At 38.9% G+C, this 13,475-nt stretch overlaps 1 protein-coding gene across 1 annotated transcript in view; it reads left to right on the top strand.

The window, feature by feature from the left end:
• The window catches only part of jade2 (jade family PHD finger 2), a 211,566-nt gene that overhangs the window by 110,024 nt on the left and 88,067 nt on the right, over positions 1–13,475 (top strand). Inside the window, exons 5-7 of the mRNA XM_088088756.1 lie at positions 5,233–5,390; positions 9,840–10,051; positions 13,175–13,342. Of these exons, the coding sequence (XP_087944882.1) occupies positions 5,233–5,390; positions 9,840–10,051; positions 13,175–13,342 (538 nt within the window). The remainder of the gene's footprint in view (positions 1–5,232; positions 5,391–9,839; positions 10,052–13,174; positions 13,343–13,475) is intronic.

The following is a 13,475-nucleotide window of genomic DNA, read 5'->3' as shown; positions in this document are numbered from 1 at the left end:
AAGCTCAGCCCCTGTTGCCAAAGGTGTGCACCTAAAAGTTTACAAACTTCAGTGTACATGCCATGTTTTCAGCGTCAACTGCATGCGCACAACCATGACCCTGGACTGTGACTGCTAGGTACAAATACACAAACCATTACAGTTCTACCATCTACTGTGCTTCCTTTTCCTCTTGAAAAATCTTAATTAAAAGTCTGCAGTTATAATTGAATTTTCTAGTTTTTACGTCTTATTTTACAATATTTCTCAACTCAGACATGGAAAACCACTTCTCTTCTCTAAGAAAGCATTGCGGACAATCAAACAACAGGGACGACAGTAAGATGAGTCTTTATCCTTCTAAAAAAAAGTATGATGATGTTGTATTTCATAAATATGTTACAAAATGCCCTGTGGAAGTTCATTAATCTAAAAGAACATCTGAAGTGAGAAGCATGCCCCATTCAGATTGACGCTTTTTAAGCTTGTAAAGGTCAGTGCTGTGAAATCAGATACAGATACTGACATTGTATGTGCATCACATGACAGTTAGGGAAGTCAAGAAAAGCTTTGGCTCATATACATTTCCCAGAATTGGTCAGAACATCCATAAAAAGACAGAAAATCTATTGACAGTTTGGTAGAGAGCTGTAATTGTCTTCAATGTTGACAAATTACTCTGCACTTTATCTCTGCCTTTGTAATCATGACAAAAACCTGGACAAACAGGATGCCTTATGCACATGGTTTTGTTTACCTACATTATGTAAGGTGTGTGTGTGTGTGTGTGTGTGTGTTTGTGATACATGATACTTAGCGGTGGAAGAACACATTGTACTCTGACCCCCATTGAGTCACATCCTGTTAGATGTGATGACTTGACATTATTATGAGGCGATGCTTTCCTTTCATGTCTCACTTCATGTTTTGTGTCCTCTACCTCTGACATAAGAAACTGGAAGCTCAACTTAAATGTCACCACGTGAGTCATCAAGAGATGATTCTTAGGCATTCGACAGGTACGGTAGAAACAAGCACTAAATTTACCCTTTATGATCATTATGTCCCTTTTAAAACTCTTTGAATGGTTGTTTGAATTGACATCAGTTGAACGGGGCAGGCTTCAGATTAGGTTTGTATTTTTGCTTTAAATTTACCTTCACTTTTGGTAAAGATATCACTACTCAGTGTCTAAGTGTTGGCTGTGTTCACCCTGTCTTTTTCTTTCTGTCTAATTTTCTTTCACATTTTCACTTCTTTCTTTCTTTTTCTTTTTACATCTCCATATTGCTAGAACAAATCAACACTACCAGTCATAGCTAGAAACCCCACAAACACCAGTAAAAGTCATAAAAGGTAATGTAATAAAAATAAAGCTTTGAATGTCATAAACTCCAACAACATTATCTGATAACATCTCAGTGTGTGACACTACTGACTGGTTATTACATTATTGACTCAGAAGTCAGTTTTTGCCTGGCTTTACTCTGTATTTTTCCTACTATCAGCAAACCCCACAAGAACACCAAAACAAGCAAGTTTAGTTTAGTCTATTCCTCTGTGCTACAGACCTCCAAAAACTACAAAAACACACAGGTGAGCCACACCCTTTCATTAAAAGTTTCTGCTGTTTTTGATCATCATCAGAGCGGCAAACATGTTTCAATCTGCATGTTTAAGAGTCCCCAACAAGTGAATCCACATCAATAACTTTAACAATAACTACAAATATATTGTTTTGCAAGGTCACAACTCTGCAGGCAAATGTCACAACATTTGCTTCACTGGTGGCTCGCACACGTATTATTTTTAACTGGAAGTCAAATGGTGAAGGAAGGGGCTCTTTCTTTTGCCTTTACAAAAACACTGATATAACGTATGTAAAGCCCTCAAGTACTTTGTTTTAACCTGAAGACTTTTCATAGACCTCATTATAGACTTTCCCTATAGGTTGTAACCACAGTATTAAAACAGATGTATGGACAAAACCTTTTTTTTTTACACTTGAATTCCATGGTTACAATGTTTACCTGTTTTCTATAATGTGAAAAAATTATAATATCTTAAAAAATTGCTCTAACCCAAATTAATTTTGTCCCCACAATTTTGCTGTGATCACTTACAGACTGGTTTGATGAGTGTAAAAAAACACTCGCAGTCTGTATTAATCCATCTGAATTTACAGGCGCTGCTGTTCTTTGAACATTGTCATTCATCAGCATGGACACTCATATCGTTTTTGTTGTAGTGTCGACTGCCCTTTATTCTTGCTTAAATAACATTTCCTAAAAATTGCAGTTTTTAGCCTGTAAAAAAAAAAAACTTAATCTTTGTCCCTTGTTTTTAGAGATTCACGTCTTCAGTGAGAGCTAATGGGCTTGGGGCTGTTGGCAGTTGGAAAGTATTTGAGAGAACACGCTGTTGGTTTTGGTCTTTTCAGGGGGTTTGTTGATAATAACAAACTATAGAATAACACCAGGCCTTTCCTTTGATAATGCAATAACACCACCCAACAATGCAATAAGACACTGAAGTAGCTTTTAACGTTACATAACAGAAACAACCAGCCCAGTGTTTCCAGTATGAAACCTATTCTCCCTTTGTATGTGTGTCTTTGTCTCCTTCTTTTCTCCCCTAACTCCCCTGACAGTCTACTGGCCAGGCCTGTTTGCCCAGTATCAGATATCAGCCTGATACCAGGCCAAGACAAGGTTCATTTTTTTCTTTTTGTCCTCACAGAAAGATAGTAGAATTTGTATTTCTTAATGATTACACATTTGTCTCTATTGATCCTGCACTGGTGGTCAAAATTGGCAAACAGAAATAGATCAGATCAGTGCTTTTTATTAGATTAATGGATGCAGTATCAAAAGGGAAAAAATCACTGATACTGTTATTATTTGGGTAGTGACATTGATTGATCAGGAAATACAAACTACAGAAAAATTCGGCCAGAGAAGTTCATGTACTGTATATGCAGGGCAACATTTTGTGTGTCCACAGAGAGATTTGCATGTTTTTACTATCAGAAAAGCATCTAAGGAAGAAGAGTTGGAAGGTGGAAGTGAAAGAAAAATTAATGTGAATTAAGAAGAGACAAAGAAGTAGGAGCAATGGGATAATGTAAGAAGACGATGAATGTGAAAGAACAGTGTGAAAAGGAATTTGGAAATAAATGGCGAGGAGACAAATGAGGAAGGATAAGAAAAGGATGCAAATGTAAGGAGGAATAAGTATTGTTGGAATTAAAAATGAATGTTACCATCTCGTTGTAGACAATTAGATGTTTCATTGTGTAATATTCTCTAATTGCTCCAATTTACATATTTTATAGTATAATAGAATAACTCCCACTCTGATTTTATTTCAGTGACAGTCCAAATTGACAGTTAAAATTATTTATTTGATTGGTTTTGTTATTTTCATTTCATATCCTAACTGCGTTGTCAACACACATGAGATGCCATTCTAGTGAAGATTAGTGAATTAAATTGTGGCAGCTGTTGTGATGTCGACGGCAGTGGTGGTGATGATAATGGGAAGGATAATGATAATGATGAGGATGATGATCACAGTGCTGCTTGATGTGAGGGCGACGGCGGTGACGGAGGATGATGATAATAACTGAAGCGGTATGATAATGAGGCCATTGAAGACAGCGAGCTAAACAGAGAGCTAAAGGTTGTTTTGTTTTGTTGTTTTGATCACTGACGCACTTCACCTTTTCACACAAAGGTCACGGCTCTGCCAAGCGAGCGTGTGAATCATTGGTGTGTGTGTGTGTCTTTTACGATGCAAAACACAGAGCTGTTGTGGAGAAATGGTGTGTGAGTGTGTTTCTCTCTGATTACTCGGGTGTGGTGTCTGCCTGCCCGATGCCGTGTGTGTGTTTTGTGGGTGGATGCTGTATTTTGTGCATCTCTATTTGTATCTATCAGCTCTTTGAGCATCCAGATGTTTTACATTGGCCCGTGTGTGAGTTTGTGTGTGTGTGTGTGGACAAGTGTGTGTGAGCATGTTTGAGTCTTTATTGGCTCCCAGTGGGTCGAGCAGAGTTCCTGACCCCATTTCCTGCTGTTGTTGACAGAGAGACATTCAGGCCCGAGGCTCCAGGGACCAGACACTGCCTGGAGGATCTCCCTGTCACTGCTGCCTTAAACCACTTGATTTGTCATTGTTTCAATTGCCTTTTTTTTCTTGACTTTTTTGGCATCCGTCAAACACTGATTCAGTCATTCTGGACCATGAGGTCAGGACATGACTGTAAGGGAGAGCCCCAGACATGAGAAGGGCGTCCCGATAAATCCTGTTGTCATGAGAACTGCTGGATTTTGTTGTTTGTCACAGAGCATGTACAGAATATACAGGGTTTTAAAGGGACCACAGTTGTGTATGTGCAGTTGACAAGATTTCATAAACTCTCAAGGGCGGAGAAAGATGACTTGTATGGATAACTTTTATTATGGTAATCCAGTGTAATATTCTGTCTGACATCCAGAGTTTAACATGTAACATTGGTCTCATATTAAGGGCTCCAACATGGATTGAAGAAATTATTTAATAATGGTTGCGACTCTAGTGCTTGTTCTGTGCTAATGTTGCTTGATCTCAGTGCAGCATTTGACACAGTTGACCATTCCTTCTTTATAGACAGACTAAAACGCTGGGTGGGTATTACTGGAACTGCTTGGGACTGGTTTTCCTCATACAGAGCTGGCAGGACATATTTTGTTTCTGTAGGAGAAATTTCTTCAAGAAACTGCTCAGTCCATACATGGAATACCACAAGGGTCAGTTTTGGGACCTGCTCTGTTCACCCTGTATATGCTGCCCCTGGGACTGATAATACGTAATCGCAACATGTCTTTGCATAACTGCAGCATTTCAGTCTCGTCCATGTTCTTTAAATATGGCAGAACTGACAATAGAGTTGACTTTGAAAACTATTAAAATTCAAAGCCTCTTTCTTCACTTTTCTGATGGATGCAGCGCTAAATGTTGTTAATGCGGCATTAAAGCATTAACATTCTTGTATCAGGACAAGTGTGAACAGTGTGCTTATACATGAGCTTTCAAGTGCCAGCCACCACATCACTCCATGTTATGGCTTAATTAATTTGTCAGTCAACAGTTGGAATCAATAACCATCAACATGTTCAATATTAGTCTTATTTACTTTCATTTTGTGGCATTTTAAGGCTTTTCAAGGACCATATGATAAACTCTCTGCGTGTATCTTTGTGTTTGTTCCAGGTTGCTGCCGACTGAGGCGACAGGCAGTATTTCCAACAACAGGCAGGAGAGGGAGAGCAGCGCACAGCCTCCTCCCACCCAGCGTTACACCTGCTATGACCTGGATGACCTGGATGTTGCCTGGCTGGAGCTGGTCAACCATGAGTTCAGACAGATGGGTGAGTGCAAACTGACTCCTAATTTGATAAATGATAGCCAGGAAACACTTTGACACTGAACGGAAAAAAAGATTTTCCAATACACAACATAGTTCTAAGTGCTGAAATATAATACAGAAAAAAAGAGAGAAGTTTCTGCTATAACTCAAGGTGACACAGTTATACATATACAGACAATTATTTGGGGGAATAAACATTCCTTTAAAGGGCATATCCATATCTCAAGTGAAAATGCAATTCACAATATCCAAATTCCTGCTTTAAATTGCTTATTTTTTCTCTTTCAACAGTTCAAAATCCAAATATATTATATTTACAAGAATATGAAACAGAGAAAATAAGCTAATCTAAACATTTTCTGAGCTAAAACAAGCAATGTTTGCATTTTTTCCTGATAAATGACTTTAAAAATGAACTGATTGTGAGAGTTCTTTTAAATTTTCTGTCAGTTGACTTATTGATAAACTAAAAAGTTGCTTCATCACTGTTAAGTTGGGATAATACATAACCAGCTGTATAAAAAAAGTGGACCAGTAAGAAAACCTGCCCCTTCACAATCACATGAACTTTTATTTGATATGTTCCACCAAAAACCAACTTGTAAAACTGTTTATCTGTTGTTAGAAGTTAAAAATTCAACCCCAAGTATCATTTTAAAAAGTCTTAAATGGTATCAAAATCTGGTTTCTGAAATCTGTCTTTCCTCTGGTTATTCCCTCCTCTCTTCCCTTAGCATCACCTGCGTCCTCTGTCTTCTCTGTTTCTCTTCTTCTACAGTTACTATCACTTTCCTGCTCCTCTGCCGTGCTTTTTCCTCCATTTTGCCATGGTGACAACTGCTGACCCCGAGCATCTCTCCCATCTCCACCATTTTATTTGATATCTGATCGGCTCCTTTCAGATAAAGCGTCGTAATTGTGTTTATAAATCCCCGCTGGGGTTTCAGGCCTTTATTTCTGGGACATATTCTCCTTAATTCAAACACACACACGCGTGTGCACGCACGTACGCACGCGCACACACACACACACACACACACACACACACACACACACACACACACACACACACACACACACAGGCTCTTGCTGGAGCAGAGGCGGGTTGTTTCTCATAACCTTCAATGCTAGACCAAACAAACAGACGTTTGATTGGTTCTGCTGGGCGAGACTCTATGGCTCTCGACTTGTCATGGGATGATTCAGCATTTTCTATCTCAGTCCTCCACTTAATGTGTACATGCGTACAATTGTGTGTCAGTAGTAATACAGAAAACACTTGGTTTGGGACACCAGGCTTCATGGCATTATAATGGATTCATAAACTATGTTGATTGGGATTATCAAAGTACATGAAGGCACAGAATGAAGGGGTAATGGGCAGAAATAAAGTAATGGGAAATACTGAAATGTGAAGGAAACAGTTCAGTCTATGTGTCTGTCTTGAGTGTGTGTGTTTGGCACTTTTGGCTGTGCTGCTTCAAACCATTTTGCTTTGATTTACGTTATTATTCAGTCTCGACATTCAGCAATGATTCCGCGACATCAGGACATCTGCAGGTCCTTTAAAAGTCTCAAAATGTCCTTAATTTAATACATTTCAGGCCTTAAAAGTCATAAAAGGTTCCTAAATTTAAATTTGTGAGGTCTTAGTTGCCACAAACATTTTGTCTAGTTTAATTCATCAATTTTAAATTCCTTTCTCCTTTTCCATATTTATGATGTTACAAATCGACTACTGAATCTAAAACTGGCTTTGTACTTTATACTTGCACTTACCTGTAGAAAAAATGTAGGTTAATTTTAACTCAGTCCATCAACCATATTCCTACATGAAACCTACCTCTGCACAAGACCACATACACTATATTTTACTTGTGTTTTTTCTTACCTGCAATGCTGTAGAAAGAAAAAGATTATTCGTCCACAAGCCAGTCTTAAATTTGGTTTGATCTGAAAAATGTCTTAAAAAGGATTAAATTAAAGTGTCTGATACCTGTAGACAACCTTGACATGAATCAGCTTCTGCTGCTGTTGCCAGACATAGCAGATACTTCATCAGCTGCATTGAAAAAAAAAAAAAAAAAAGAGAAAAGAAAGTGAAAAGTGTTAGGTCTGCGGATGAAATACATGCCGTGCTTGCTGTTGGAGCAAGAGGACCTTGCAGGGTGACTTGGCTGGTGCAACAAGAAATGAGAAGGTCTGGCAGGACATTGCTAACAAGCTGGAGAGGATTGGCATACATTAATGCAACGCTGAGACAAATCTAAAAACTCATACAACAGTACAAGGAAGTTTGTGATCACAATAACGCTGAGCAAACAGAAAAATGTTCTTTTCATTCACAAACACAAGCGCATAATCAGTTTAAAAACACACTTTTCGAGCAGGTAGTACTGTTATATCAAAACAAATCCTTGCTACGCTGGGCTGATGTGCAGAGTCAAATGTGTATTGAAAAGCGCTACTGGACGCTATGTTGCTTTCAGACAGATAAGAGCAGTCAGGACCACATACACCCAATGATAAATGTGCACCTGCATGTGCACACAGCGGTCATATGTACAAGCACAGAAACATACGCACAGAAGATAAATAATAAGCAAATACACTGAAAGTACACACACACACTCACACACTCGTGTGTGATTGGTAGTGTTGTTTCTTCCCCGCCTGTGTGTGTCCAGCTCATGATGTAAATGTCACAGCAGGTTAATATCTAACTCTACTTCCCTTTTCTCTTCTGCTTCAAAAGCAGCTTCTAAATCCACAATATCTACAGTCACGCAGTTCCTTTTTACTTCTTTATTCATGCCAAAGCTTTTGTTAATGTCCAAATTCAAGACCAATATATGAAAAAAAAAATAATAAAAGTAAAGTTAAAAAAAAATAAAGTTTTCAACATCAGCAGCAGGTGCTCACTTTCATATTGAGGTTTATGTTACATCATTTGAAAGTGTAACAGTGTTTTGTTTGGATTTGTGTCTTAGCTTTACATCTACAGCTCAAGTTGTAAATCAACCCTGTTGGTAACAAGATGCTCAAGAACCACGAAATAAAGTAGTTGTTTTTTTAAATGTATTTTATTTTTGGATGGAAAAGGTTTGAGTGACATAAATAATAGTGACAGGATGCTCAGCCAAAAAAGACCCAGCTGAATTCTGATCCATCAACTGAATCAATAAAAAATCTTTAAATACAGATTTTAGGACAGCAGAAGTTTCTTTATTGCGTGTTGGAGAATTTGGGAGAGGCAACAAGAGGCAATGCTGAATCTAGAGATGATAACCCACTCAATGATTTCTATGTAAATACAAAATTCAGACATTGTGGCTGTGAAAGATTTACTCGACTCTACAGATTGTAACTTGATTTGTGTTGGCATGTTCTTCATTCACAGACTGTAATCAGGATTTGTGCCATATTACATTTTTCAAGTATTATCATCTAAAATGTTTTGCTCTGCTTTTCAAAAGTTATCCAAATAATCATCTTTATTTCTGGAAAAAATGATACTTTTTCATACTAGATTTAATGCGTTGCCGTTACCCATTTTGTATAATCATTGTAATTTTGTTGCATTTAATGAGATAATAATATTCCACATCTGTTTGCCACCATCCTGGAAACCAGACTGTTTACTTTCCTGGTACCTCAAATACTTTATATTTTATGAGGAAGAAAGCTTGCATTTGCCAGTTAAATCAGTTTTCATCAACTATTAAGCAGCCTTAGAGCAAGGCATTACTTTGAGATGCAAATGGAGCAGGAATACTAATGCCGACACGTATTGGCACAGTGAACTGAGCTGTCGGCAAGAAGGGCTTAATGACAAATCTCGTTGTTTTTGGCTTTGATAGCGAATGGGCTTGTAGCGATGGAGCACATGTAGCGTCTCTCTGCTTCTCCCTGGTTAGCAAATAGTTAACTGCAGCTCCGCAAACTCCCACATCCTGCAGCTAATTTTCTGCACATTTCATCCAAAGCTGGCCCAGGGAAAACAGAAAGTGACCTGTGCGAGGTGCACATGTGAAGGAAAGCTGTGAGCATTTCCAATTAAAGTGTGAGACAACGTGTTTTGGCCAAAAATAACTGGGATTTGGTAAATTGGCTCACTCATTTTAAGCTTTCTATGAGCAGCTTCCCGTTACTGTTATCCTTCTTGATAACAAGAAGTAAAAGAAGCCTCCGAGCATTGACCCTGTTACTGCACTCTTAGTTTTAATTGCTCTGTACAGGCTCAGTATTCTCTCAAATATTCATCGCTCCCATCTGCTTTCAACACTTTTTTTTTTTAAATTTATTTTCAACAGTAGAGAAGATCTGCATTAAAATATCCTCCCCATCCCAATCTTTCCTTGCTTACCACAGTTGGATGATTGGTTTTGATCTTCTGGTTGAGGATGAACGAAACCTAATCAAGTTGTCCTTGCTGCCTTCTCGCCACCAGCATTACCAGAGCTGGACGAGCTGACGATGGAGTGTGTCCTGGTCGAGCTGGAAAGTGTGTGTGAGGAGAAGATGCGGCAGGCCATCGAGACGGAGGAAGGTCTGGGCATCGAGTATGATGAAGACGTGGTGTGTGATGTCTGCCGCTCGCCAGAGGGAGAGGACGGCAACGAGATGGTCTTCTGTGACAAGTGCAATGTCTGCGTTCATCAGGTCAGAAATTAGGGGTTAAGAGACTCTGTTGAAGAATATGTGTTTGTGCATGTATTTTTAAGTTTTTCTTTTGGTTTTTTAAAAACTTTTTCACACATTAAGAAAGTCACTCTGAGGAAAAAAAAACTGCTGAAAGCATAAATACAAAATCAAGGTTGTTCAAAGACAAGGTTTTGTTTTCCTCACAGCAGCTCCACATAATTTTTCCCCCTCAGACTTCATTTATCAGCTGCATGAAAGTACACGTATTGTAGCAATTTCACAAATGCTTCCTGTGACAACCTGAGGCTTGAGGATACTGCTGCTGTGTTTGTTACACAGTGACATAGTGTTAATTGTTCTGTCGGCCCCGTTGGCATTTACACACCTTCAGTGTCATCAGACTGCCCCTGTTTACCTGCTGTTATGACACTGGATGGAAATAGTTGCCTCCAACTGCAGACCAAATCTCATGTTGGTCTCTCACCTAAAAGTGGACTAATTTAGAGACAGAAGGATGACGAGATCATCCCAGTCTCAAAATTTGGAAATCTTTCATGTCTTTCATGCACTAGGATGTTTTTTGTTTTTTTTGACAATTACTGAGTTTATTTAAGGATCAGCTCAAAGGGGCAATGTGTAATGCCTGGCTAGATGCTCCAAATTTATGGGTGGCAGTAATTTACCTCCAAGCCAACCACTCACTACCAGCAGGGCAAGATCAGCAAAATTCAACCAAACTGCTGAAACACTGACAGCTGGTCAAAGAAACACTGCTGTCTTAAAATCTTTTTTTATGTGACTGTTTTAACAAGACCATAGAAGTAGGAAAACGGCCACATCAAAAACATATTTTGATGCCATTTGGACAAATCTTTTTGGTACAGTTTAGGTTATCATAGTTTCACTATGTGTACTTTAGATGTGTCTCTGCTTTTTTGCAGTCCCCGGATTTTGGGATAGGAGTTTCGGGTTTGTTACCTTGGCTTATTTGGCTAATTCATTATACAATTGAGGGTCAGTGTAAGCCCGGAGCTGTAAACGCAAGGTCTGAGGGGTGAGCTTTTCAGCCTCCTGCTGCCAACTTTTGGTAAAAGTGAAACAAAGAAGATGCTCCTGGGTCTGGAATAAATGTCTGTTGAATATCCAATTTAAAGCTAGCATATTTTCATGTTGGTGAGATGGTTGCGGCTGGCTTGATTGTAGTTCTTTTGTAGTGGACTGTGCGTGGCACAGAAACAAAATTAACAATCAGTGAAAGAAATTGGGAGGAGTATTAGTAATATTTTTGCCTTTATGGGGTGAACACATTCAACACTGACTGTTGCTTTCCTTCTAAGGCGGCCTTTTTAACCTTCAGCAGGTAGAAAAACAGCCCCTTCTTACTGAAGCGTTTTGTTTGATCAGTAAAATCCTTTTGATCAATGAAGAGCTTTAATTGCTGTTAATGAAGACGGAGACTTTGATGTCTCATTTTCTTTCCTCCTGTCAGTGCAGAGTTTGTTTTTGTACCTTTTTGGTATTTTATCTTCTTCTTATACGTCGTGTTCAATTTTTTTGTGGTCATATAACATGCTATGTGTCCTCCCTCCTGTAGAGTAATGTGAGTGATTACATACTGAGACCTGGCTTGAATGTAGCAGCAGTCGGTCTTTAAATTTTGTTTGGGGATGCTCAGAGGGGCTCTGGCCTTGAAATTTATTTTGGGCTTCAACCAAAAAAAAAAACATAGAATGATTTGACCTGTTAGAAATGAAATCTGATAGATCTGATGTAGATGTTATAGTGATGGAGGAGACATTGATGTCAAGAATGATTCACACCCCACAACAGAGATACGTCCAGACAGTAAATTATATCCAACAATAAAATCATTCTCTGTCTCTGACTGTGGGCACTGAATCTTATCAAATAAAAGTCAGTGAGGTATAATGCTGGCATGAGAAACATTCAGGGCACCACCGTATGTTAGCGGAAGGGGAAATGGGTGTAGTGCTGATGATACAATAACCTGCTGTGTTTTTAAAACAACACTAAGTGGCATTTTGAAAATGTCTTGCGTCCGTAGGTCATTGTAATTCTGGTCCAAAGAAAAGTTTTGGGTGGGACAAAAATATGTAAAGGGATTGTTTAACAGTGTTTTGGCGTTCTTTTGATTTTCGGAGCAGCAGCGAGCTTGACATCGAAAGAGCTGTGAAATGAGACAAATCTGAGTGTTTTACCATGTGTCACTTTGAAATTTGTGAATTTGCAAATTTTATGTGACAGAAGAAATAAGCAGCAGAATGTAATTACTCCACAAGTTGTCCGTTTAGAAGCGAAAACCACTGAAAGTATACTGCTTACAGAAATAAAAGGTTTGGGGATTCTGACATGAAAACAAGATGATGGGGTAACTTGTGGCATAGCTGGTTAAAATCCTGTCTGAGTTCAAATCCAGCCTGTTGTAAAACGTTGTTCTTTCCAGTCTGGTTCCAGTCTCTTACTTCTTTATTGAAGTAATTCAAAAAAGTGAGAAACATACTGTACATGTGCTTTTGGGATTATTCAAACCTCCAAATTGTTGTCTGTTTCACAATGTCCATGTGTATTCACTGTGTGTGATCTGGGTTTAATTTCCTGATGTCACAGCCTGTGAATGCACAAAAGCTGACTATCAAAGCTCAGATGGCTTTAACAAAGAAAGATGAAATAATAAAGGTGATAACAGTAAATATTGACTGGAACAGATTGTGTTTCAAAGGCACATCACCAGTTGCTCCAAGTTGATTTTTATAGTGGACTGAAAGCATTAACTGTCTTGTATACTCTTTTAATATTACGTTTTTTTTCCTTAACAACTTTCCAAAGTCTTATTGGGCAAAATGTTAAAGGAATAGCATAAAATCTTGGGATGGACACTTATTTGTTTTATTGCCAGTAGGTAGATGTCCACTAGTTATGAATTTACTGATAGAATCCAGAAAGCTAAGTATGAAGTCTTGAAATAGCAGTGAAACAATGAGCCTGGCTTTGTCCCAAAATAACAGAAAGTGCATACCCTCTCTTCTTAAGCGAAGTAATTAACATATATGATACTATAAAGTGTCTCTCTTTGTAGGTCTCACCTGTCCTAACGTCTTTTTTTCTTTGTCCCTGTCACAGGCCTGTTATGGCATCCTGAAGGTCCCCCAGGGGAACTGGCTGTGTCGGACCTGCGCTCTGGGAGTCCAACCCAAATGTCTGCTCTGCCCCAAGAGAGGGGGGGCCCTCAAGCCCACCCGCAGTGGAACCAAGTGGGTCCACGTCAGCTGTGCCTTATGGATCCCTGAGGTAAGACCCAAGGGGAGGCACAGGGTTTATGCTGCATTAAAATGGATTCAGGCAAATGGTAGATGGACAAAACCTGCTGGACACCGCGTGAAAAAAAAAAGCCACGGCACGGCAAATGAAACATGTAGGATGA

The sequence above is a fragment of the Plectropomus leopardus genome, chromosome 15, assembly GCF_026936395.1.
Source record: "Plectropomus leopardus strain MGB_pleo_1.0 chromosome 15, ASM2693639v1, whole genome shotgun sequence".
NCBI classification, from domain to species: Eukaryota; Metazoa; Chordata; class Actinopteri; order Perciformes; family Serranidae; genus Plectropomus; species Plectropomus leopardus.
The sequence above is the reverse complement of the archived record's forward strand: the minus strand, read 5'-3'. Positions and strand labels throughout refer to the sequence as shown.